General features: G+C 41.4%; 1 protein-coding gene across 5 annotated transcripts in view; it reads left to right on the plus strand.

Annotated features, from left to right (window-relative positions):
- LOC124234372 (rho guanine nucleotide exchange factor TIAM1) overlaps positions 1-24222 on the plus strand; it is a 277654-nt gene that overhangs the window by 164429 nt on the left and 89003 nt on the right. For all 5 annotated transcript variants that reach the window (XM_046651731.1, XM_046651729.1, XM_046651733.1 and 2 more), the window contains 3 exons: positions 4580-4752; positions 19930-20154; positions 22222-22407. In XM_046651731.1, coding sequence (XP_046507687.1) covers positions 4580-4752; positions 19930-20154; positions 22222-22407 — 584 coding nt within the window. The remainder of the gene's footprint in view (positions 1-4579; positions 4753-19929; positions 20155-22221; positions 22408-24222) is intronic.

Raw genomic sequence — 24222 nt, forward strand, 5'->3', positions numbered from 1 at the left:
GCCTGCATCACTTCTGCTTCCATCCTGTTGGCCAGACATGAGCCATCCCTGGCTGCAAGGAAGACAGAATGGCTGCTTTACTCCTGGGTCCAGCTGAGTACTGGGTGTTGTAAGACTGGGGAAGAAGGGAGGATCCTGATTGGGGAGCACCATCTGTCCCCAAGAGGACTCTCTTCTCTTGTCATCCAGTGCAGGACAGCTTCACCTACTGCCATGTGGCCTGTGTCTCATGTTGCTGTTTTTTTAGGTTGGGACGCTGTCTTTCTCTTCATGTCCAGATTTTAGACTTGCTGGGTTATGCCACCTCATTGCTCTATCTCATTGCTTGCTTCCAAGAATATCTTAGGAAGAGTATAGTTTTTTCTTTTTTTTTCTTTCTTTCTTTCTTTTTTTTTGGTGAAGAAGATTGGCCCTGAGTTAACATCTGTTGCCAATCTTTCTCTTTTTGCTTGGGGAAGATTGTCACGAGCTAATGTCTGTGCCAGTCTTCTTCTATTTTATATGTGGGACACTGCCACAGCATGGCTTGACGAGTGGTATGTAGGTCTGTGCCCAGGATCTGAATCTGTGAACCCCAGGCTGCTGAAGTGGAGCACATGAACTTAACCACTATGCCACTGGACTGGCTCCAAGAATCTAGTTTTTTCTCGCATCCTTTTCTCATTCTGAAAGTCTGCCTTAGTGGTTTGGAAGTTTGAACAAAATGTGCAATTCTGACAATCATAGTATTTTCTGTGGAAAAGTGTGTGAAATATTGATATTAAACTTTAAATTTTATTTTTTATGTTACATCAAATAGCATATTATAGTATATGTATATAAAGTATATAGTAAATTTTGAACACAGATGTAAAATCAGAACGTTTCATTTGAGAATATCCTATCAATTTACACGCACTTTGGTTTACACACACACACACACACACACACACACACACACTTTGGTTTTTGTTTCCAGCATGAATTGGGAAAAGACTATTATTTGATGTAGTGGTTCTGCTTGTGAAACACAGGTCTTCATCCAATGGGAGCATTTTAGAGAATGACTACTATTCTTTCTCATATGTGAACGGCCTTGGTTTAATTTGGAGGTTGGACAGTAGGGTCATGTCTGAGGGGGCCTGGATCATGCCAGCTGCTCTGCTGGGGGAGGGGGCTGAGATGAGGTGAAAGGAGAAAACCCCTTCTTCTACCTCCTGCTTCTCCCCCAGATGTACACACCACTGGACACTGCATCCTCTGTTCCCTTTATTAGCCTGTCTTATGATTCATTTTATTAACTAGTGCTGAGTTTTTAACAACATGGTCAGAAGACCACCAGCATCACAGTGACCTGGGGTACTTTCCGAGTTGTACCCGTACCTGCTGAATCTCAGCGTTTGGAGGTGGGGCCTGTGGGGCCTTTTATTAGTTTGCTGGGGCTGCTCTAATGAAGTACCACAGACTAGGGTGGATTAAACAAAAGAAAGTGATTTTCTCACACTCTTGGAGCCTGGAAGTCTGAGATCAAGGTGTCAGCAGATTCGGTTTCTCCTGAGGCCTCTCTCCTGGTCTTGTAGACAGCTGTCTTCTTCCAGGATCTTCACACGGTCTCCCCTCTTGAACCCCGTCTATGCCCAAATTCCCCCTTTGTATAAGGACAATGGTCGCATTAGGTTAGGGCCCAGCCATATGACCTCCTTTTACCTTAACTACCTCTTTAAAGACCCTACCTCCAAATACAGCCACATTCTGAGGTGCTGGGTTAGGACTTCAACATAGGAATTTGAGGGGATATAATTCAGCCCATGACAAGCCCTGAATTTGTGGTTTCAACAAGCTTTCCAGGTGATTCTTACTGTAAATTTGAGAACAGCAATGTTGGTGGCATAGAATGAAAATAATTACTTGGGACATGGAAGAGGTTTTTTTTCTTTTGTTTCTGTCGTTCCCTGGAGAGTAAATGATACAAGAAGTGAGGATATAGGCATTGAGGAGCACAGCTCATGAGGCCATTGGAGGAGGAGCCTTCACATTCTTGGTGACCCAGATCTGAGTGACACAGTCTGTCAGGATCCCAGCCCAGAACACAGAGCCACTGAGTCCTTCTCTTCTGAATCCTGACAGGCTCCAATTATATATTGACATACTCAGGGCTTGTCCTTGCCACTCAAAGGCAAGAGTGGCTGCTGACTTTTTCTTAGCAACCCTTGGATATTGAGAATTAAAAAGCAGAGCACCTGGGAACTGCAGGGCAGAGGTTTCTCCAAAGACTCTTTCACTTTCGACGGAATAATTAATTAAAAAGAAAGATTTCATTTTGAATTAGTCTCTGGAGTGTCTTCACTGACAGCAGAAGAGCATACAGATTACGTTCAACTGAAGATGAAGGCAAACAGACCATTATCCGGGAGCGTGTGGTTCCAAGATCTGCTTTTTCATGTTAATCTTAAAATTGGAACAAGTAGATAATTGAGTAAAAACCGACTTTAACCACCTGCTGTTGTGGGTGATTGTAAACCGAGGTGGAAAAATGATAAAAGCAGCAATTTGGGAAGACCATAACATGTTCAATGTGTGCACATACCAGGATTTGTGACTGTCCCCTACTCGTTATCCACAGGCATCATTCTCTATTCTCAACTATGAGAAAGTTGTACTGCTCTTTTTCTGTCAAGGATCTGCTCATCATTAGTGTAGCATTAGCCCTAAAGATTATTTAGAGCAGGGTTTCTCAACAGGGACACTATTGACGTTTTCCAGGTGATTCTTTGTTGTGGGGGCTATCATGGACAGTGCAGGATGTTGAGCAGCATTCCTGTCCACTACCCACCAGATGCCAGTAGCACTTCCCCCCGTTCTCCTGCCCCCAAGTTGTGACAACCGAAAGTATCTCCAGGCTTTGCCAAATGTACCCTGGGGGGCAAAATTACCCCAAATCGAGAACCTCTGATTTGGAGGAAAACAGCCTATTGTTTCGTTTTTTTTCTTCTTCTTCTATTTATCTCTGACTCTATGTTAGCTTAAGACATGGAATCAGAGGTACAGATGATTCTGCAGTGTGATGTATGTGTTCCTGAAAAAACTCGAGATCTTCCAAATGACAGGGATTATGGGAAAAATAGAGCTGGGGCAGACTACTCAATAGGTATGGAATTAAATTGTATACATGCAAGTTTTTAACCCCAAACTGAAAAAAAAATAACCCTACCAAAAATACTTATATACTTAACATCTTAATTTCTAACAATAAATTCCACAGAAAACATAGGAATTCATCTTTAAAAAAAAAGTCAATATAATTTGAATGGATAGAAGGAAGAATTGAAACTCCTAAATTACAGAGACAATGACAGCAGTTAGAATGTCCTAAAGCTCAGGAGCACCGTGCACTAGGACTTTAAAGCAAAGCTTTTGGTTAGACTACGCCAAGGGAAAAATTGTGAAGTGAGTGGGCACTGTGTACCAGTATGCTGTGTTCAGCTCTGTTTGGAGACACTACATTCAGCAGCTGTCACATGCAAATGTGAAATATTATCGGCTAGGAAAAATTGCCTTTGAGCTAATGTGACTTTTCCATTGATCCTCATCGTTCTACGTTATTAACCACATATAAGCAAATTTGCTTTATGGAAATTCATACAGTAGCTGTGAATAGATTGTATGTTCGAGGGCTTTGCAGTCCACATGAAGTGTGGCCCTTGCTTGTGATAAGATGTTGAAAACGGACTGAGTTGGCTTACGGTGAAGTTAAGAAAGAGTCATCAAGTTGGGCCCAGGCTTCCTCTGGAATTGGTTTTGATTAGTTGAGAGTAAGTGTTCAGGTTGTAATTAGTATTGACGTGAGCTTCACGTTTAGGCGACGATGGAGGGTGTTGAAGCCGCCTGGCCACAAATCTATGAAAGGTTTCTATTGCTACTGTCTCATGAGTTTCATGGTACAATTAAGTGTGGACCAGGCCGGTGCCTTCCCACAGGGCTTCATCCGTGTGCCATGCATTTCCTCTTTCAGTGGGAACAAGGACACGTTCTATTTCTAGAAAAACGTTTTATGGAAAAGAGCTGAGACTAAAAATCTATCATTTCTTTTCTTATCCTTAAACCGCCTAAAGCCAATATTTCAATTGTTCTCTCCAAGGGCATAGTCAAGAAACCCAGTGAATTGCATTTCCTGGTAGCATATCGCGTGAGACATATTGGGGAGGGGCTCCCCTGGGACAGTCCTCACACAGTGCTAGTTGCGGTTCTGGCCTGTGGAACTCTATTTCCAGTCACTGCTAGCCAAAGGAGCTGCAAACCGCCCCCTGCCTGTGAGGACACCTCTAAACACTCTAAAACAGAAGTAAAGAGTCTGAAAGAAGGGCATGCGTGAAAGAGTCCCGTCTGGTTGAGAAGCTGTGATATAAGAATCTTTGCCTTTCTCTAAGCCCATCCAAGGTCTCGGTGCAAGTGTGGCCTTCTTCTCTTTACTCCCTAGGTTTGCACACACTGTAGTTTACAGCCCTTTCCTGGTGACAAGGCACAAACCATAATTTCCACTGCAACTTTTTGTGGCACAAGCGCCCCATACTCATGCAGACCCCTGTTCTTTTTTCCCTAGGGTGTACGCTCTTTTTCTACGAGAGTGATGGCAGGTCTGGAATAGACCACAACAGCATCCCCAAGCACGCCGTCTGGGTGGAGAACAGCATTGTGCAGGCCGTGCCTGAGCACCCCAAGAAGGACTTTGTCTTCTGCCTCAGCAATTCCCTGGGCGATGCCTTCCTCTTTCAGGTTTGTTGGGCACTTCCTTTGTAGGGCATTTCAGACCTCTAAACCAGACACTTTCCCCTCCTGCCTATGAGCCACACCCTGTTTTCCTTTTACTGGTGGGTTTTATCTTTTGCTCATTATTGAAACAAAAATGGTGAATGACAAAATAACCATCTATAGTGAATTCAGAAATGAGAGAACTCATCCAGAGGGTTCCAATGTGAAGCCCAAGAAAGGGTGTGAGTTGAGGTTGAGATCTTCCTCTGTCTGCCATGGGTCGAAGGATTTTTCTGTGTTGTCTCAATACCATTTGTGTAGAGCTTCAGAAAAAGGATCATGAAGATCTTAATTTAGACATGATTGGAGCTGTCAAAATTTTTTATCATAATATGTTCTCTTCTGATATTACTCAGAAAGTGAAATAATGAGACCTCAGCAATGACTCACTAAACGTGAACTGTTTCTCTTCCTCATCTTGTCAGAACTTTTTACGCAATGTTCTTGAAGTTTGACTGTTAGTTGTGATAAAAAATGCTAACCTGCTCATCACTTCAGGATTAACACTGACTTTTATAGGTAGTCCTTTGAGTTTGGTTGGTAATGATATGCTCTACCAGAACTTTTTATTTTTTATTTTTATTTATTTTTTTTGAGGAAGATTAGCCCTGAGCTAACATCTGCCGCCAATCCTCCTCTTTTTGCTGAGGAAGACTGGCCCTGAGCTCACATCCGTGCCCATCTTCCTCTACTTTGTATGTGGGACGCCTGCCACAGCATGGCTTGCCGAGCAGTGCGTAGGTCCACACCCAGGATCCGAACCAGTGAACCCCAGGCTGCCGAAGCAGAATGTGCGAACTTAAGCACTGCACCACCGGGCTGGCCCCTGTACCAGAACTTTTCAGGATGTTAAGAAGGCTTTCTGCATTTATTCCAGTAATGCGTGAATTCCTCAAACCTTTATTCCATGCTTCCACTGTGCTGTGCACAGTGCTATTCAGAATACCAAGAAGATTTTGACAAAATTCCTCCCCTTAAAGTGTTCACATGTAATACGGGAGACAGACACAGGGCTCGATCTTTATAGTGTGGTAAAGCCTGACAGTGAATATTAGAGCAAGAGTAGGGATGGATTGGGTGAAATGGACAATTAGAATAGTCCGTGCAGAAGAGACAGCCAGAACAAAGGCCCGGAAGAGAGTAATAGTTTTATTTCACCAAGTTTCTGGGTTTGGACTCTATGGTTATTTCCATTTGGGAGGTTAAAGAAATATAAAGTGGTAATTTTGTTTGTGAACAGACAAAAAGCATCTGGTTTTTTCTTTCTTTAAATCTCTAATGTAAAACATACATAAAGAAGAGTACACAAAGCACGAATGTATTGCTCCATGAACTATCACAAAATGAACGTGTAACTACCACCCATGTCAAGAAATAGAAGTGTCTAGCACCTTACAAACCACCCCTGTCCACATACACATATGCAGCCTACTAATTGAATGGAGTCAATATGTATTTTATCATCCAAGGCTAGGACACTTTTGTTTATCTGGGAATGTCTTCATTTCTCCTTCTTCTTTTTTACTTTTGCTGAGAAAGATTAGCCCTGAGCTAACATCTTTGCCAATCCTCCCCTACTTTATATGTGGGTTGCCACCGCAGTATGGCCAATGAGTGGTGTAGGTCCAGGCCCTGGATCTAAACCTGCAAACCTTGGCCGCCAAAGTGGAACACACCAATCTTAACTGCTATGCCATGGGGCCAGCTCCTTCCTTCATTTTTGAAGGATAGTTTTGCTGGATAAAGAATTATTGATCAACAGTCTTATTTCAATGCTTTGCAAATATCATTACACTGCCATCTGGTCTCCATGGATCCTGATGAAAAATCAGCTACTAATCTTATGAAGATCCCTTGTACAGGTGAGTTGGTTCTCTTTTGCTGCTTTGGGGATTTTGACTTTGTCCTTAAACAGTTTGAATCTGATGTGTCTAAGTATTGTTTCTTTTTTTCAGTTCATTCTACCTGGAATTCATTGAGATTCTTGGATATATAGATGTGTATGTGTTTAAGTGGCATTTGGAAAGTTTTCAGATATTATTTCTTCAAGTAGTCTTCCTGTCTATTTCTCTCTCTCTTCTCTTTCTGGGACTCCCATTATGTTTATATTAATATGCTTGATGGTGTCCCACAGGTCTCTGAGACTGTTTATCTTTCCTACTTCTTTTTTGTTCTGTTCCTTAGACTGGATAATCTCAGTTGACCTACTTCAAGTTCATTGATTCTTTTTTCACCAGTTCAAATCTGCTGTTGAGTCCCTCTGGTAAATTTTTCACTTCGGTTATGTTACATTTCAACTCCAGAATTTGTATTTGGTTCTTAAAAAAATTTTTTTTTGTTTAATTTCTCTATTGCTATTCACTACTTGGTGAGATATTGTTCTCATACTTTACTTCTTTAGAGATGATTTCCTTTAGTTCTTTGAATATATTCAAAATAGTTGATTTTAATGTCTTTGCCTAATAATCCAACATTTGGACTTCCTTAGGGTCAGTTTCTATTGTTGGCTTCTTCTCTTGTGTATGTGCCATACTTTGTTGTTTCTTTGTGTGTTTCATACTTTTTTTGGTTGAAAACTACATTTTAAGTAATATAATGTGATGGCTCTTGAAATCAGATCCCCTACCCTCACCCCCAGGGTTTGTTGTTGTTAGTTGTTTTTGTTATTGTTGCTTATTTGTTTAATGACTTTCCTGAAATCTGTAAAATCTTTATTCTTTGTCATGTGTGGCCACTGAAGTCTCTGCTCAGTTAGTTTAGTGGTTAGCTAATGATTGGAGAGATTTCCTTAAGTGCCTGGAAGCAATTAATCTCCCACTCTTTCCTGAGGACCTCTGTGTGTCTGTCTTCAACAATGAGGCAGCTAGTTAATGACTCTGCCTTAACTTTCACCTCTGCTAGCAGAGCCTCAGGGTCAGCCAGGACAGTGACATAGGCCCTTCTCAGGATTTTCTGGACATGTGCACAGTCCTTTACATGATATGGCCTTCTAGATTCCCAGGACTATGGATATCTTATGAATATCTTATTCCCCAGCTTTTCCTAAAGTTTCCTGGTCAACCTCTTTTTTGTCCCACTAGTTCTATCTCAGGCAAACACAATATTAAACAGTTGTTACTGATTGTTTTTCATAAACTGTGCTGGAGTCAAAGCTATTTGCATGAGTGAGTTGTGAGTTAGATCAAATAACAATGAGCCCTGTGAGTGGGGGTTCCCTGTGAAGTGCCAAACAGGTTGAATAATGACAATTCTCTGAGAATGGTATTTTGGGGAAGCTCTAAACCCATTCTGTCCCCTTCAGTGGTTGCTAGACTGCTAGTTTTCACATGATTGTGGAGATAGAGAGAGGAGGATGAGAATAGAGCAAGCTAAATGCCCCCAAACTTGCTGTTCTTACTGAGATTCAGCCTATTTTTCCCTGATAAATGCACTCAGATTGTTGCAAGATCTAATTAATTTTCAGAGTTCTGAAAAAGTTGATTTTGACAATTTTTACTGGTGTTCTTTTCACTTTTACTGAGGAGCAGCTTTTTGAGGTCCTTACTGTCCCCTTGCTGCTGATACACTCACCAGGATACTTTAGAACTGTACAATTTTGAAAGTCAGAGTATCACTGTTAACGATTATGCCAGGATAATAGGCATTAACTGCAATAGCCCCAGGCTAATGGGGACATCTGGCAGCCTTTCCATAGGTGTATTTGGGTGGATCCAAGTTTTGAGAGCTCATGAGTAATGTTGCTATGAGTAGTCTGTACGTATGTTCAGGATATATTTGTCCACATTTCTATTGGTATGTACCCAGGATTGGCATTGCTGCATCAGGGAATATATGCACATATTCAGGGTTACTAGACGTTGCCAAACAGTTCCCATATGATTGAGGCACTTATGCTCTTATCTGTACCTTAAGAGAATTCCAGTTATTCCTCATCTTTGTGTACACTTGATATTGTCAGGTCTTTTTAAAAAATCTTTTTAAAGCTATTAGTGTAAAGTTGAGCACATTTTCATGAGTTTAATATCATCATTTCATTATCATCTTTGTGAAGTGCTTATTCAGTCTCCTGACTGATTTTTTTCATCGGGTTGTCATTCTTCTCTTAATGATTCAAGGCAGTTCTTTACATATTTTGTATATCATCTCTCTGTGGATTATATGTATTGCAAATATCTTTTTCCATTCTGTGGCTTGCTTTTTCCTTTCTTAAAGGTGTCCTTTGTTATACTGAAACTTTTTAATTTTAATGTAGTCTCATTTCTGAAGTCTTTCTTAATGAGTAGTGCTTTGTATATCCTATTTTAAAAATCTACATGCTCTAAGTTATGAAAATATCATTCTATATAACTTATAAACCATTGTTTTTCTGCATCTGGCATAGCTTTTTATTAATTAATTGGATATCTGGCAGATGAGGAAATGCCTAACTACTCTAACAATAACAATAATAACAATAACAACATTATTGTGGTAGCAGCAGCTATCTTTTACCGAGCCCTCAGTGTATGCCACCCTCTTGAAAGTGTTTTACAGTGTGAGTCACATTTAATTCTTACAGCAGCAATTGGTGACTTGGATTGTGTATCACATTTCAACCGACTGCTGTAGACTGTGTCCCCTGTTGGGTGAAGCTGAGGCTTACGAAAGCTAGTTATTGGCTGCAAAATCACACCGTCCAGAGTGTTGGGGCTAGATTCAACCCAAACCTCTCGTTCTACAAAGCTTCTCATTGCCTAAGTGTACTGTTTATCTCATTTCTATTTCTATTTACCCTAAAAAGAACATGAGTGAGAGTCAGTGACCACAGTAAAAGGTAACTAACCTTTTCTTGTCCTTAGAATTAAACCACTTATTGGAAAGATTCCATAATCAGAACTTGATTTTGGCCATTCTTGCCTCACCACACAGGTTAAATGATAATCTGGTTGATTTTGGTACACTCTCCTTTTTACTGAAACATCTCTGATGTGAATTCCTTTTGAAAGGACCTTCCTGGCCGTAAAATTGCTAATAGAATTTGAATACCCAGTAGGTCACATTGAATAAAATTTTTTTGTGGCAACATAGGACCTTATTCATGAAAACCTCTGTGTCCTCTTGTCATGGTGAAATTTTTATGCTACTTACGTGGGATAGAGCACAGAATGAACCTTTTCAGAGGAAATTACTGCTGTTTGGGATCCATGAGGGCATTTTCTACCTTCTACTTATTGTAATCCACATAACTCTAGAGGGGCTGAATTTGAAAGAAACCTGTGTGTGTAGGGGGTGAGGGAGATCAACCACGATTATGGAAATAATTTGTAGGTTATTCCAGCCCCAGGGCTCAATTCAGTACACGCAGTTTCCAGAGACTGTTTGCTGCTGATTTGACGCTGTTATTCAGATTCGCCCATGGAAAGGGGAGTCGTGTTACCAGCAAAAATAGAAAAGGGGTTTTGTGTGCAGGATGGGGGTGGGAATGGGCACGAGTGTTAGAGCAGCTTGTATAGAAGAAGTGCTATGCTGTCTGCAAAGGGAGGCTGGAGCTCCTGTACTGAAACTATTTTAATTAGAGTTCTTCCCTTCAACTGGAAGCCAGAATCAACACCCACCACCTACAAGTACAATTTCCTCTTAGGCCTTCCTTCACGCATTCCTGGAGGATGTCACATACAATTCCAAAAAGCTCAGTGACGTTTATGGCAACATATCCTAACTCCTAAGTTTTTAATTCTTATATTTAATGCCTTGGGAACATAGTTGGCAGGCAGAATAAGAGTGATGCCTGATTGGGTAGGAAATCATATGCAATTATATATCTAAAGAAGTATAGAAAATATTATCTCTAAAGGGGCATTGCTTTTCCATAGAAAGTTTTTTTAAATCATTTAGAAAGTCACTTGTAGGGGGGTATAGTGTGCATATTGAAAAGAGACTAGCGAGAAAAATAATAATATTTGAACCATTACGTTGAATTGGGGATCAGATGTGGTAATGCAAGTTGGGTGTCTGATAGATAGCAGATGCTCAATAAATGTTGTAGTTATCATTTTAGTTCTAAAGAGAAAGAGACTGGTTCCCTGTGCTCCTCCTAAGTAAGTACCCTTACAGAAGCTGAATGTGGCATCCTTGCGAAAAATCTAAGGCTTCGAGTTTCATCAGGGTCTGGAGAGTTATCTTGAAGTGCCACGTCTTGACGAAGGTTGTTGGCACATGCCTGGACAAGAGCAGCCAGATGAGGGGAAAATCTGGACATCGTCTTTCTCAAGGAGGCGTCAAGTGGACTTGGGACAAAAGGCTTCAGAGGAGACTTAGCATCTTGAATTTGACTGGATTAAAAGTCCGACCTCCCTCTCAAGGTCAGCACCATCTCTGCAAGGCCCCTGGCAGCTGGTCAGCCTGCCCATTGCATGACCACTTCCATCGCCAGGAAGCTCCCAGCTCTTTGTTAGCTCCAAGTTCTAGAAAGTTCTTTGTCGTGTTGCGATAACACATTCTTTCTGGTAACTTTTGCCATTTACCTTTGTTTCCATATCCTCCCCTAGAGTCTAAAGCAAGTTTTCTTATTCTTTCTCATAACCTTTTGAATACATAAAAACAGCTCTCCCTTGCCTGCTGCCATGTCACATATTTAGGCTTCCCTGCCTAAGCTTTTCACTGTGTTTTTCCTATGATCCATTTCCTCTCCTTGATCTTCTTCCTTGTAATCATGTTCCGGAACCTGACACCCTGTCCCCTATACGGTCCGCCCTGTGCAGCCTGCCGTTTGGTTCCTGCTGTTCTCATTTCCTCCACAATACTGGTGTCAATTCCTTATTTTATTAGAAACCACAACAAACTATTGACTCAAACTGAGCTTGTGGTGTATCAAACCCTCAGCATCAACTCTTACCCAACAAGGTTTTTCTCCATCTTATTTCGTGGGTTTTTCAAAACCCCAAATGCACAACTTAAATTTACTTCTTGGAAACTTTATCTTTGATGGAGTGTATAGATGTTGAAGTGCAAAATGAATACACAGGGCTGGTAATCACTTACAGTCCGTGACCTGCTATTAGCGTGTTCAGAGGTTTCCCCACATATGTTAAAAGTACACTGCAGAGATATAATTGTGGCTGAGCTAGATTTTAGTATATAATTTATATGCTATTATGTATCATCCAAGTAATAGGTTACTAACTATATTCATCTTCCTTTTTACATTAGTTTCAATTTGTATTAAGTCAATGTGAGCACAGAGTTTTAAAGAATTCCATTAACCTGAAAAGACTTAAAGTGAAATCCTGTTCCCATCCTTTTTTACTCTCTTCCCCCAGCCTCTCTGAAACAACCATACTCGACTATTTTAGTTAGGATTTTTGTTTGTTTTTTCTTGCATTTACTCTCATTTCTCGTCAACATCCTGATACTATTTCTCAAGTGACTTTAGACATTAACTACTGACTTTCTGTTGTGATAGATGAATATTTAGCTGTATTATATGCAAATTCTCCTTTCCTCATCTTCCTCCTCTTCCGTGTAGTCATATGAAAATTTAGGCCCAAATCAGTCATCCCCGTTATGCTGTTATGATGTTACCCTGCTGTCGTAAACATATAAATAGTATTAGCTGCTGAACCAAATAGTGTACTATCATTTTATTTCCTTTCTTGAAGAACTTTTTGTTTTTTTCCTGTAGTTAATGACTGCCTCTTTTTTTTTTTTTCTGCTCAATTTGCTTATTTTTCTGGTTGCTTAGCAGTATTTTCTAAATCTCCAATTTATTAAGCAGTCGATCAGTATTGTTTTTTCTCTGGAGCCTGCCCTTCCGCCTCTTGCTCTAATCTGGTTGCTTTCTAGGCCTCGTGCATTAACAGTCACCCTGGGATTTCCCTTCACTGCCCTAGTTAGATTCCTGGATTGCAAGTCTTCCTTTTTTCCTTAATAAACCACTTCATTTTCATTTAAAAACAAAAACAAAACCCTGTAGTAACTTTCTACACAATGGTTCGTATTTGAAAGTATCTTCATTCTGCCTTTTACTTGAACAATATCTGAGTAATTTGGGATTTGGGTGTGGAAATCATTTCCCCTTTATTCACTTATTTTCTGGTACCATTCTCATTTCTGATTATCTTTTTATATGCTTTATTTTATTTTATTTTTTTTTGCTTTTTCTCCCCAAATACCCCCAGCACATAGTTGTATATTTTAGTTGTGGATCCTTCTAGTTGTGGTATGTGGGAAGCCGCCTCAGCATGGCCTGACATTGGTGCCATGTCCCTGCCCAGGATTCGAACCAGCGAAACCCTGGGCCATTGAAGTGAGGGTGACAACCTAACCACTCGGCCACGGGCCGGCCCCCAATGTGCTTTATTTTCTGTTTTTAAGCTTTAGAATAATTTCCTTATCACTAGTGTTTTGATTCTTCATAGTGTTTTGTGTTCTATTGAAATTTTAATTTTAGTCAATTATTTTTTATTATTCCTAAAAGCTTTCCCTACCTCCCTCTTTCTCTCCCTTTTCCCCTCCTTCCTTCTTCCCTGTCTCCCTTGCTGCCTCCCTCTCTCCTTCCTTCTTTCCCCTCTCCCTTCCTCTCACCTCATCCCTCCACTTTCATTGTAACCTATGTATTTCTTTCTTTGTTTATAGCTTTAGATTCTCTTGTGTCTCTGAGGATACTATAGATTTTGGGGAAGTTTTCGTGGCTTCAGGCATTGTTTCTCTTTTCTCCTGATGCATTTTCTTCTGTGTGCTTTGGTCTCTGCCTTTCCTGCTGGAAGCTTTCATCAAATGTCTGTTGATCCTTGACTGTCTGATCATATTTAAGTGTGAGACACCAAAAAAGTGCTTGGATATCATCTGTGCACATTGTCGTCTACTGGGGGCTTTTAGGGCATGAACAGATAAGGCCTTTTTGTTAGGGGAATCTGGTTGACAATATTTGTTGGCCTTTTCTATGGGGCTACTCAGCTTTGCCAGAGATGAATACTGGCATTGCCATTTGTGAGGCTTCCATTTATTCTCTTGTTGGCAGCAAACAGTTCCTCCTCCTTTTTGTACCTGGCTTCCCGAGTCTGGAGCCTCTCTTCTTCTCCGAGGAATTCACCTTGGGTGGATGAGGGGTAGGGGGTGAGGGTGGGAGGGGTGCACAGTTGCATGACTTTCTTCAGTGGAGGAGGGGAGCCTCATATTACAGATACGGGCTAATATCTGTCCTTCTCTTTAGAGATATTAAAAATGATAGTTTCATTAAGGCTTGTATAAATAAAATTCTAAAATACGTTAAACACAGAACCAGTGAGGAAAAAGACTCACATAGGAATTCACATAGGAACTTCATTTCCAACTAACCTCTTATGTAACTGTATTCCTTTTCCTTTTTGTTCTTTTAAAATGGAAAAAAGAAGTTCAGCCTAGGTTTACAATTATTCTTGTGCTTCTGTAAACTCAAATTATCCAAAATCTTAGTTTCCTAGATCTGGCATACATTCTCTAGTATTTCCCTTGTTTAAAATGAATTTTCCTTTTCCTGCCACTCACGTAAACCATTGATTATCTGAAATCACTGAGTATCCTCCATTCAGTTGGCTAATTGGCGCTGGACCTCTTTAAATACATAATGAAGCCCCGAGCTTCATCTTAACTCTGCACTCAAAGGGGCTCTTATGCAAAATGCATTTTTTGCTGATTATATTTGTCTCTTGGCAAGAACTTTGCTTATCCCCCTCACTGAACTGAACTTTATACAGTATTTATAGCATCCCCAGAAGGCAGAGGAAGAAACACACAATTCACCCTCCCTACCTGCCTGTCTGCCGTTGTTTGTTTAATGGAAGGTGATGAGTGTTGAAGAACTTGAGAGGGTCTCAGTGGTGGTCTCTCCTTCCAGCCTTTTGACCACTGGATTCTAATGAAGGGCCCCGGGGTAGACCTGATGTCCGTCATTAAGCTTGCCTGGTTTGAGAAGGTGATATAAGGTTAGTGGCTTTGGAGAGCTTTTTTTCTAGCATGTCAGAATTTAAATCCTGGAGAGGCCACACTGGAATACACTGTATTCAGTTAGTGGTCTGCTGTGATCAGCTCTGAAGTGCTAAGCCTGTAAATGGCCGTGAAATGTTTCAAGAGTTTTCTCTACTTAACTCGTTGTTGCCAGAAGTCAGCGTAGACTCTGCCTACCCTCTCCTCCCACGCACAGCTTCGTGTATGCCGCTAAAAAAGGACGAACTCTATTGAAAAACTCATTGAGTCAATTGTACTCCTTAGGAATTGATTTGGCTTAATGCTAGAGAATGGCAGACTGCTGTTTTATTTAGACGGGACCGCAGGAGCGAAAATTCTCCCTAAAGGAACTGCCTTCAGCCCCTGACAGGCTTTAAAAGAGTTTGCAGACTTGAGATTTGTTTAATGGTTAAAAGGACTGATGGCTAAATTTTTCATAAAGCTGCGATCACGTTTTTGTATATAGCTTTCTCTAGATTATGGGGCTTGATATGCTTTTTTTTCCCCTTTTTGTTTTATCTTATTTTGAAAAATTTAAATTGTGGTAAAATATGCATAAAATACCATCTTAACTCTTTTTAAGTGTGCAGGTCAGCGGCATTAAGTGCATTCCCATTGCTGTGCAGCCGTCACCCCCATCCATCTCCAGAGCTCTTTTCATCTTGTAAACCTACACAGTGAACACTGATTCCTCGTTTTCCCTTTCCCCTAACCCCTGGGAACCACCATCTTCCTTTCTTTTAAATAAATTCCTGCTGCTTTGCCAACGTTAAATATACACCTTTCAAGGGATGTTTACCTTTATCGGCTGGTGTCAGCCTGCTTCATTTCCGCTTATGAACTGGGAGACAGACGTAAACTCTCTGATATCAGACGGGAGTGGGCTGCCCTTGGCTGAGTTTGGCAGAGATCCTGGCAGGTGGAGGGAAGGAGGGCTCTCCTTTCGTTAAGTCAAGAGAGCAAAAGGCCTTTGTTCTACAGAACCTATCAGATTGTGTCTCCTCTTGGAGGTTAAAAGTCTATCATACAGACTCTTGCTTAAAAAGCATTGCTTATTTTGAAATTGAATTCTTACTTTGCTAGTATATGAGTCAGGGTGGGTTTGGTTATGCTGCAGTAAGGAGCAATCCTCAGATCTCCACAGCTTAACATACCTTTTCATTCCTGCCATGTGTCTGATGGTCATTGCCTGTAAAGCTGTGCTTGTCCTGGACACTTAGAGACCCACGCTGATGGAAGCCCCATCTTGACAAATGCTTCCTGGACTGTAAGCACTGGGACAAGAACGGGGGCAATCAGGCTTTTGTTAGGAGTGACACCTGTCGCTTCTCCTCAAATTCATTGGCTAAAGCCAAAGGACATGGCCATGCGTAACTTCAAAGGGAGCAGGAAGGTTCCACCCTCCTATGTCCCTAGGGCAAGCTCAAAATATTGGGTATACAAGACTGATGACCCCATAGCAAGGCTTTTAGAGCAACTGGTGAGAGCTCGGGGGTCGGGAGCAGTGTGGCATACTTAAAAAAATTTAAGTGGGGATTGGGGTTTAAAATAAATTACTATGTTATCCTTAATTTTTCTGCACTTTAGTTTCTCCAATTGTAAAATGGTCACCTGGGCCCCTTCTAGATGAATATTTTTATTTTAAATTTTAAGTGTGTAATTTGTATTTAGCAGAGTTTGCATCAGGAGTTTAAAATCTTTCCATCTGTCCCTCGGGTATTATGTCAGGGTTGTAGGTATTTCCTTTCTTGACTCCGCAGAGGATTCTGATGGAGGCAGAGACGAGCGAGGAGTGTCTCCGGGGAGTGGCAATGGACCTCCCACTGAGCATTGCTGTTCCAGATGTTTTTACAGGAGACACAGCCTCTTCCTGTTAGGGGCACATGCCAACTCGGCATGGATTTCATCAGAAACACCCCCACAATGTCCTTTTAAAATGGGGGGAAACACCAGCTCCCTGAAGCCTGAAAGCTCCTTGTTTCCGTTGAACTGTCATACAAAGGGGAAAGTCTGTTTTGGCTCAAGGAACTAGCCATTTATCAGCTGTTACCAGGCCCTGTGGAGGACAAAGGAGTGATGCCGAATGGGTCATGCTGTTTGGAACTTCCCTTCCAGTCTCACAGGGGCAATTTTTAATGAAAAATAGAATCTGATGTAGAATATTTTTAGGATAGTTATCAAAAATTATATATAAATATTAGGGTAATACATCTTGGAAAGATTCTTTTAAACTTTCTATTAAAGTGTAATATACATACATAGAAAAGTACACATTTTGATGTTGTTTCACCAGCTGGGCACACCCATGCCACACACTCATAGAACCAGGACCCAGACCAGGAAGCAGAACATGGTCCGTGCCCCAGAGGCCCCCACTGTGGTTCCTTCGGATTTCACCCCCTCCCGCCATTCCCACTGACTTCTAACAGTGCACATTAGTTTTGCCTGTGTTTGTATTTCATGTAAATAGAATCTTGAAGTCTATACTCTTGCACATCTGGCTTCTTGTCCTCAATGTTATGAATGTGAGATTTATCCATATTGTGCTGTGTAGTCGGGATGGTATTTCGTTGTGCCATTATACCACACATGACTCATCCATTCTATTGTTGATCTGTGTTTGGATAGTTTCCAGTTTTGCCCATTAGAAATTGTGCCGCTATGAACATTTTGGTACATATATTTTGTTAAGCATATGAATGTGCTTCTGGTGGGTATATACCCAGGAGTGCATTTTGGGGGTCACAAGGCGTGCACATATTCAACTTCAGTAGGTAGCACCAAACAGCTTCCCAAGGCAGTTAGAACTAGTTTGCTCTCCAGCCCCCAGCCAGCAGCATGTAAGAATTTGAGTTGCTCCATGTCTTTGCCAACACTTGGTATTTTCTTCTTGGAAGCTTTTCCGTTAGAAAAATATCCTTACTAGAGTGTTTTTCCATCTGAGCTAATTTCTTCCATAAAAATAAAAAAGTGAAAACAATAACCCACTTAGCAAAATATGCACTGATGGCTGAGGTGCACTGAGAGACTCAAAGATCAAACATTGTACGTTGTCTGAGGCAGGAGCGAGCATGGTGGTTTCATAATATGTGGGAGGATCTTAAACTCGGTGTTTTTTCTTGAGTATCTTTCAAGTGATACATAAAGGCAAGACACCAGATAATGGCTTTCTTTTCTTTTCTTTTTTTTTTTCTTGCCGAGGAAGATTTGCCCTGAGCTAACATGTGTGCCAATCTTCCTCTCCTTTGTGCGTGGCTCACCACCACAGCATGGCTGGTGAGTGGTGTAGGTCCATGCCTGGGATCTGAACCTGTGAACCTGGGTTGCCGAAGTGGAACGTGCAGCACTTTAACCACTCGGCCACAGGGCTGGGGGCCAGGCCCTATAATGGCTTTCTAAGAGGAGATAAGTATTAAAAATTTGAAGCAAAGTTAAGAGTTAAAGATGAATCTCATACAGACGTGCCTTTTTTCCCTAAATTTCTCAGGTAAATTTCTGCAGGAATTTACCTTTGACTTCCAGTGTCTTTTTCTCCACTTCTCCCCACAGTCCTCACAAAATGATTCCATTTGCTGTATCAGGTGGGACTTCCGCTGTTTCTTGTGAGAATGTCCAGCTTATTGAAGTCTTCCTTAGACACAGGCACATACATAACCACTGCTGGATTGTTCAGCTTTGTGCGGTGTGCCGTGTGGGGGCTCTGTTGGCAGACATCATTTGTGACATTTGATGCAGTTTGCTTTGTGGACTACAAAGCTGATGAGAGTCAGAAATGATGGAGTGGTGCCTTGACTTAACTTTCAGTTGCCAGCATAGAATAATGTGTGGGTGGGGTCCTGTTAATAGAATTTTGTTTGTAAACCATTATTCAAATGAATTAGGAAACTAAGAAGATACACGAAAAATGTACATGAAAAGCGATATTGGCAGCTACTTCAGTATGGTGGTGGCTAAGTAGATCCTTTCTTCAGATGGGATAACTTGTGAGCATTTATTCAACTTCTCTGGGCTTAAGGGGATACACCTGGAAAAGTCTAGCACCTCCTCACTTACACATACTCATTGATTGAGTTCCTAAAGTATTCGTAATAGTATATCATCGCACATGTGCTGTCTCCCCAAACTCTTCTCTGACTTCTGCCTTTCAGAGCACCCAGCAAGCCCACTTTGAGGTTACCTGCCCAGTTTGGAGTGTTGTCCACACTGTCTTAAAATCCCCTCTCAAATGGCCATTGTTGGTGGCTGGGGTGCTGCTGGGTGGCCACTGTTCCTAGATACTCTCACGTGTCCCCTGAGACAGTTTTGCTTCTGGCTGCCTTTAACTACTCCCCCAGCCCTAGTTGTGTCATTGCTGCTTAACTCTGGCATGTGACCTTTGGATCTGGGTCACAGTGGTTCACTGGGGGCAGGACTCTTGTGTCTTCCTTGGCCAGTAATGTCCCTCAGCCTCACTCTCACCTTGGAACTGACCAGTCTTTCTGGAAACTGACCTTTGCTTCATAGCAACCCTGTGAACTATGTTATCACGTAGACAAGTATCTTGGCTCAGGCTACTAAAAGAAACTACCGTAGACCAGGTAGCTTATAAACAACAGAAATTTATTTCTTACCTTCTGGAGGCTGGAAGTCCAAGGTCAGGGTGGCAGCATGGTTAGGTTCTGGTCAGGCGCACTCCTTGATTCAAAGATGACCATCTTCTTGCTGTGTCCTCACGTGGTGGAAGGGAGCTAGCTGGCTTTCTGACTTCTTTTTAGAAGAGCCTAATTCGCTGCATGAAGGTTCCACTCTCATGATCTAATTCCCCGCCCCCCCCCCCAAAGTCCTCCTCCTAATACCATCGCATTGGGGGTTAGGATGTCAACATTTGAACTGGGGGGAGGGGGTACAAGGATTCAGTCCATTGCAACAATTTCAGTAAGTACATTTGGTGAGCAAATATGGTGACTTCATTCTGGACAGCCCTTGGGGGCTAGAGGTAGGGTTGGTGTCTGACTTAAGACTAACTTATTTTATCAAGTCTCTGAAGGAAGAGGAGGTCAGAGAGGTTAGCCTTCCCCGTCGGGTGTCTGGACCTGTCATCTGGACTCCCAGGCGTTGCTTCTCTGGAAATACACTGTTTCATCTCCAGTGACCTAAGAGCTGGCTGTTTCTTCTTTGTCCCCACCTCCCCCCTTACAGACCACCAGCCAGACGGAGCTGGAAAACTGGATCACCGCCATCCATTCTGCCTGCGCAGCTGCCGTCGCAAGACACCACCACAAGGAAGACACGCTCCGACTCCTGAAGTCAGAAATCAAGAAACTGGAACAAAAGATTGATATGGATGAAAAGATGAAGAAAATGGGTGAAATGCAGCTGTCTTCAGTCACTGATTCAAAGAAGAAGAAAACTATATTAGATCAGGTAATCATTCTTCCGTGTTTAGACTTGGGTGAAATCGTTGGGTCTCTAAAGTTTCTCTGCTGCCTTTGGAATCGAGAAACATCATCGGTTATCTTGTTGTCAGCTTGTCACCCAGGCTGCTAAATTCTTTATTGTGACTGTCACTTTTCCTCACCCATTGTTCACAGTTGATTGTTATGAGCTAAAGGGAACAATATTACATTGAATGAAAGACAGAAATCTAATAGAGGAGCTTTCCCACTGCCACCAATGGCATGCTGTTCTAGGGGATTGGTGTAATTGGAAAGTCTGCAATGTCATTCTCCACCTTATTGGCTTGACTTGGAGCGCGACTATGGTGGGGATTAATTCCTGACTCCTCAATAGATTTAGATTGCTAAATATAGAAAAGGTAGAGTGTGCTTTAAAATATATATACATAATTGCTGTCTATGAGCGTAAGTGTGTGTCATGCTAAAAACAGAAGATTTAGTTGGATAACAAAGGACATTTTTGCCTTTTATTCAGTTGTTTTAAAGTCAGGTAGCCACCTAGTAATGCTTTGAAACTTTGTCCAAATGTGTAGAAAGGAATTATGTGAATAAATGCTATTTAAATAATTGAAGAGTTGATGATGTGGACCAGCATGTGCTCTTCGATATTTCTGTCCCTCTGTTCTTTCCTCCTATTACCTGACACTATTTTTTTTCAATTGAGGCAAAATTCACATAATATAAAATTAACCTTTGTTGTGTCTGTGAGGAAGAGTGGCCCTGAGCTAACGCCTTTTGCCAATCTTTCTCTTTTTTGCTTGAGGAAGATGGCCCTGAGCTAACATCGGTGCCCATCTCCCTCTATTCTGTATGTGGCACAGTGCCACAGCATGCCTCGATGAGTGGTGTAGATCTAACCCTGTGGACCTGGGAGTGCACAATGTGGAGTGCACTGGGCTTAACCACTACACCACCAGGTTGGCCCCTAAAATTAACCATTTTGATATGTACAATTCAGTATCATTTAATACATTCAAAGGTTGTTCCCCTCTGCCCCGACATTCAGTTTTTATGGATTTACCTATTTTGGATGTTTCATATAAGTGGAATTGCATAACATGTGACTTTTTGTGTCCAACTTCATTCACTTAGCGTACTGTCTTGGAGGTTGTGCCACATTGTAGCAGGTGGCAGTCTTTCATTCCTTTTTATGGCTGAGTATTATTCCATTGTATATAGACACCACGATTTGTTTATCCATTCATCCGTTGATGGACATTTGGGCTGTTTCCACTGTTTGACTGTTGTGAGTAGTGCTATGAACATGCATGTGCATTAATGCTATATTTTCAGTTGAAGTAAAAAGGTAGATATCAACCATTTATCATTGCCCATAACATCATTAACATCCCTAAGCCTTCACTATATGCCAGACCCTCTGCTAAGTCTTATGCTTGCATCATCTTATTTAAACATCTCATTACCTTAGGAGGTAGGTGTTATTTTCCCATTTTGAAAAATGAGGAAATGTCTTAGCTGCTCCCTGTGGCTGGAACTGTGTATTCCAGAGCCTGGCTCTCCACCACCCAGTGTTTTCCATTTCCCATTCTGTACTCTCTACCACTCACCTCTCCTCAAACAGCCTTGGTCTCTTTGCCTCTGCTCTTTAGTTCATCTCACTTTTCCTTTGTCTTTCTATGAAAGCCACCTCTTGTAAGTCATATAATTCTCCAGTGCTGAAAATCTACATTTTTTACTTCTGCTGTGGGTGTGTGGCCCAGAGCCTGGGGCTGATGAACCTGTAATGCCCACAAACATGAAATCTATGATGAGGAACACAGAGCAACTAATGATACACTTTCTGTTTATCCTTCTGACTTTACGGCTATAGGTCTTTGCAGAAAAACGTGTAAGCTATGAAGACAATAATACTTGACCTGCTATTATCTGAAAAACTTAGGGTACTTGTTGCTTACCCCTCAGGATTAAAATTAATACCTTTACGGCAAATAGATTTGTAATATTTGTGTAGGATAAACTTGTTAAGATTTATCTTCCCTTTTTCTCACCTTTTCCCACATTGTCACCTCTGTAGATCTTTGTTTGGGAGCAAAATCTCGAACAGTTCCAAATGGACCTATTTCGTTACCGCTGTTACTTAGCCAGCCTCCAAGGCGGGGAGCTGCCGAACCCTAAAAGGCTACTTGCTTTTGCAAGCCGACCAACGAAAGTGGCAATGGGCCGCCTCGGAATCTTTTCGGTATCATCCTTTCATGCCCTGGTGAGTCGAAGCTGATGTATTTTTGAAAAATATGCATCTTGAGTATTAATCCTGAGCAGGACTTGACCAGAGTCTCTGAAGTGTTTTTCTAGTTCACTGCTGTGTATGGATTTCTGACATGTTCTTTCTCTGCAGTGGGTGCAAACCTTCATTCGAAGCTATTCTGAAATTTATTACTTAAGCCTCTCTTGATGGGGCCTAAATTGTTGTGCAAAGAAAACATGGAAGGTATTATCTTAAGAGATCTTTGCCTGTAGTGTTTGTTGATAACTTATGTCGTCTTTCAGTAGAGTCATGTTTCTAACACAAATATATGTATTTTACATTAATTTTATGGAAATGGTAAGTGGAGAGCTCTCTCATACATAAATGTGTTGTCTCTGTCTCTCTCGCACACACGAAAAACTTACACCAAATATTGAAAACTGATCTCTTTGGAGATCTCCCTTTTCAGTTTATTTTTTAGCATCGTTTTGATGGCCATAAATACCTAATGCATAGAGGAAGGCAAAGACCTTCCATGATTTACCAGCCCAACATATGTTGGAAGAGAATTTTCATTAGACCTCCAGGGCGGTGGATTGTATAGCTGTGTTGTGTGTTTGCAGTGTGTAATTTCGTGTACTTGCTAAATCGTGAAGAGCTTTATGTGCTTTTGGCTCCTTTCTTCTCAGAAATTGCTATGCGAGTAACATGGTTTTACCCTATCCAAGTCAACACCCACTTAAAATGTACTACACCTTAGCACATTTGCTGTGGAATTAAATGTTAAGGCTCAGGTTCCAGAAGCTGCTTTGGAAAACCTTAGCTGTGCTGCTCTTGGCTTGCGGTGTCAGCTGTACCCTTCAATTGAATTCAGAGCTGTAATTCAGTCAGAGGCGTTTGTATTCTTTATAAATAGATTAGCGTCATCATCTGGATAATTAGGGGTAGATTTACATTTTTAAAGAAGTCTTAAGCCAATTTCTGGAGTTATTAAAACTGGCACCCTGATTTGTTCTGTTAATTACAGCTCAGCTCCTGGTCTCCCTGGCTACCACCTCTCCTTGTAGCTGTTAGGTCCTATTTTTGAGTAGTGATGGGTCGAAGTGCTGCGATGAGTAAGTCTTGCAAATGGTTTTCAGTTTGTGGCTCTAAGACTCTTTCTCTGAGACCCGGACGCCAATTTTTAGCTTAGCCAAATCTCAGTTTGCCTCTTCTGCAAAAAAGTTGGGATAAAAATTCTTATTTACCTCTTTGTAAGAATGTCGTAAATTGAGGGAGCATTTTTATTAAGGAAGCTTATGATGCTAGTGATGTGGCATCAGCGTTAATACTGAATCCTGAGTAGCCAAACGTCTCTTTTCTTTTATCTGGCCTGATTTTGGAGAAAGTCATTTTACTGTCTACCGAAAACTTCTGTGCCTTAATTATTTTCTTCAAAGCCATTGGAGCTAACTTCTCTGAGATGGAGAAGTAAAAGCCACTGTATTACCCTTCCATAATTCATCTTCAGACCTTCTAATTTCCTCTATCTCAATATCTGTGATTTGTGGGTGCTTTTGATGGGCAGGCTATTGACATCTGGCCAGTGGCAGATGAGGGTGGAGGGTTAGTAACTCTTTTAGGTTTTTTGGCCAGTGATTTTTAAAGAAGAATATTTTATTCCATATCTGCAACTCTGTTTCTTTGTTCTTTTTATGCTGGCTGCATCAGCAGTGCGAACCTGCATGTCTCTATGTCCTTGCAAACTTCTCTTTTCCATGAGGGGTATCATTTCCGACAGAACAAGCTAGGCAGGCCTGTTGGATATCTATTCCTGTTTGTTGCTGCAGC

The sequence above is a fragment of the Equus quagga genome, unplaced genomic scaffold (genome assembly GCF_021613505.1).
Source record: "Equus quagga isolate Etosha38 unplaced genomic scaffold, UCLA_HA_Equagga_1.0 73442_RagTag, whole genome shotgun sequence".
NCBI classification, from domain to species: Eukaryota; Metazoa; Chordata; class Mammalia; order Perissodactyla; family Equidae; genus Equus; species Equus quagga.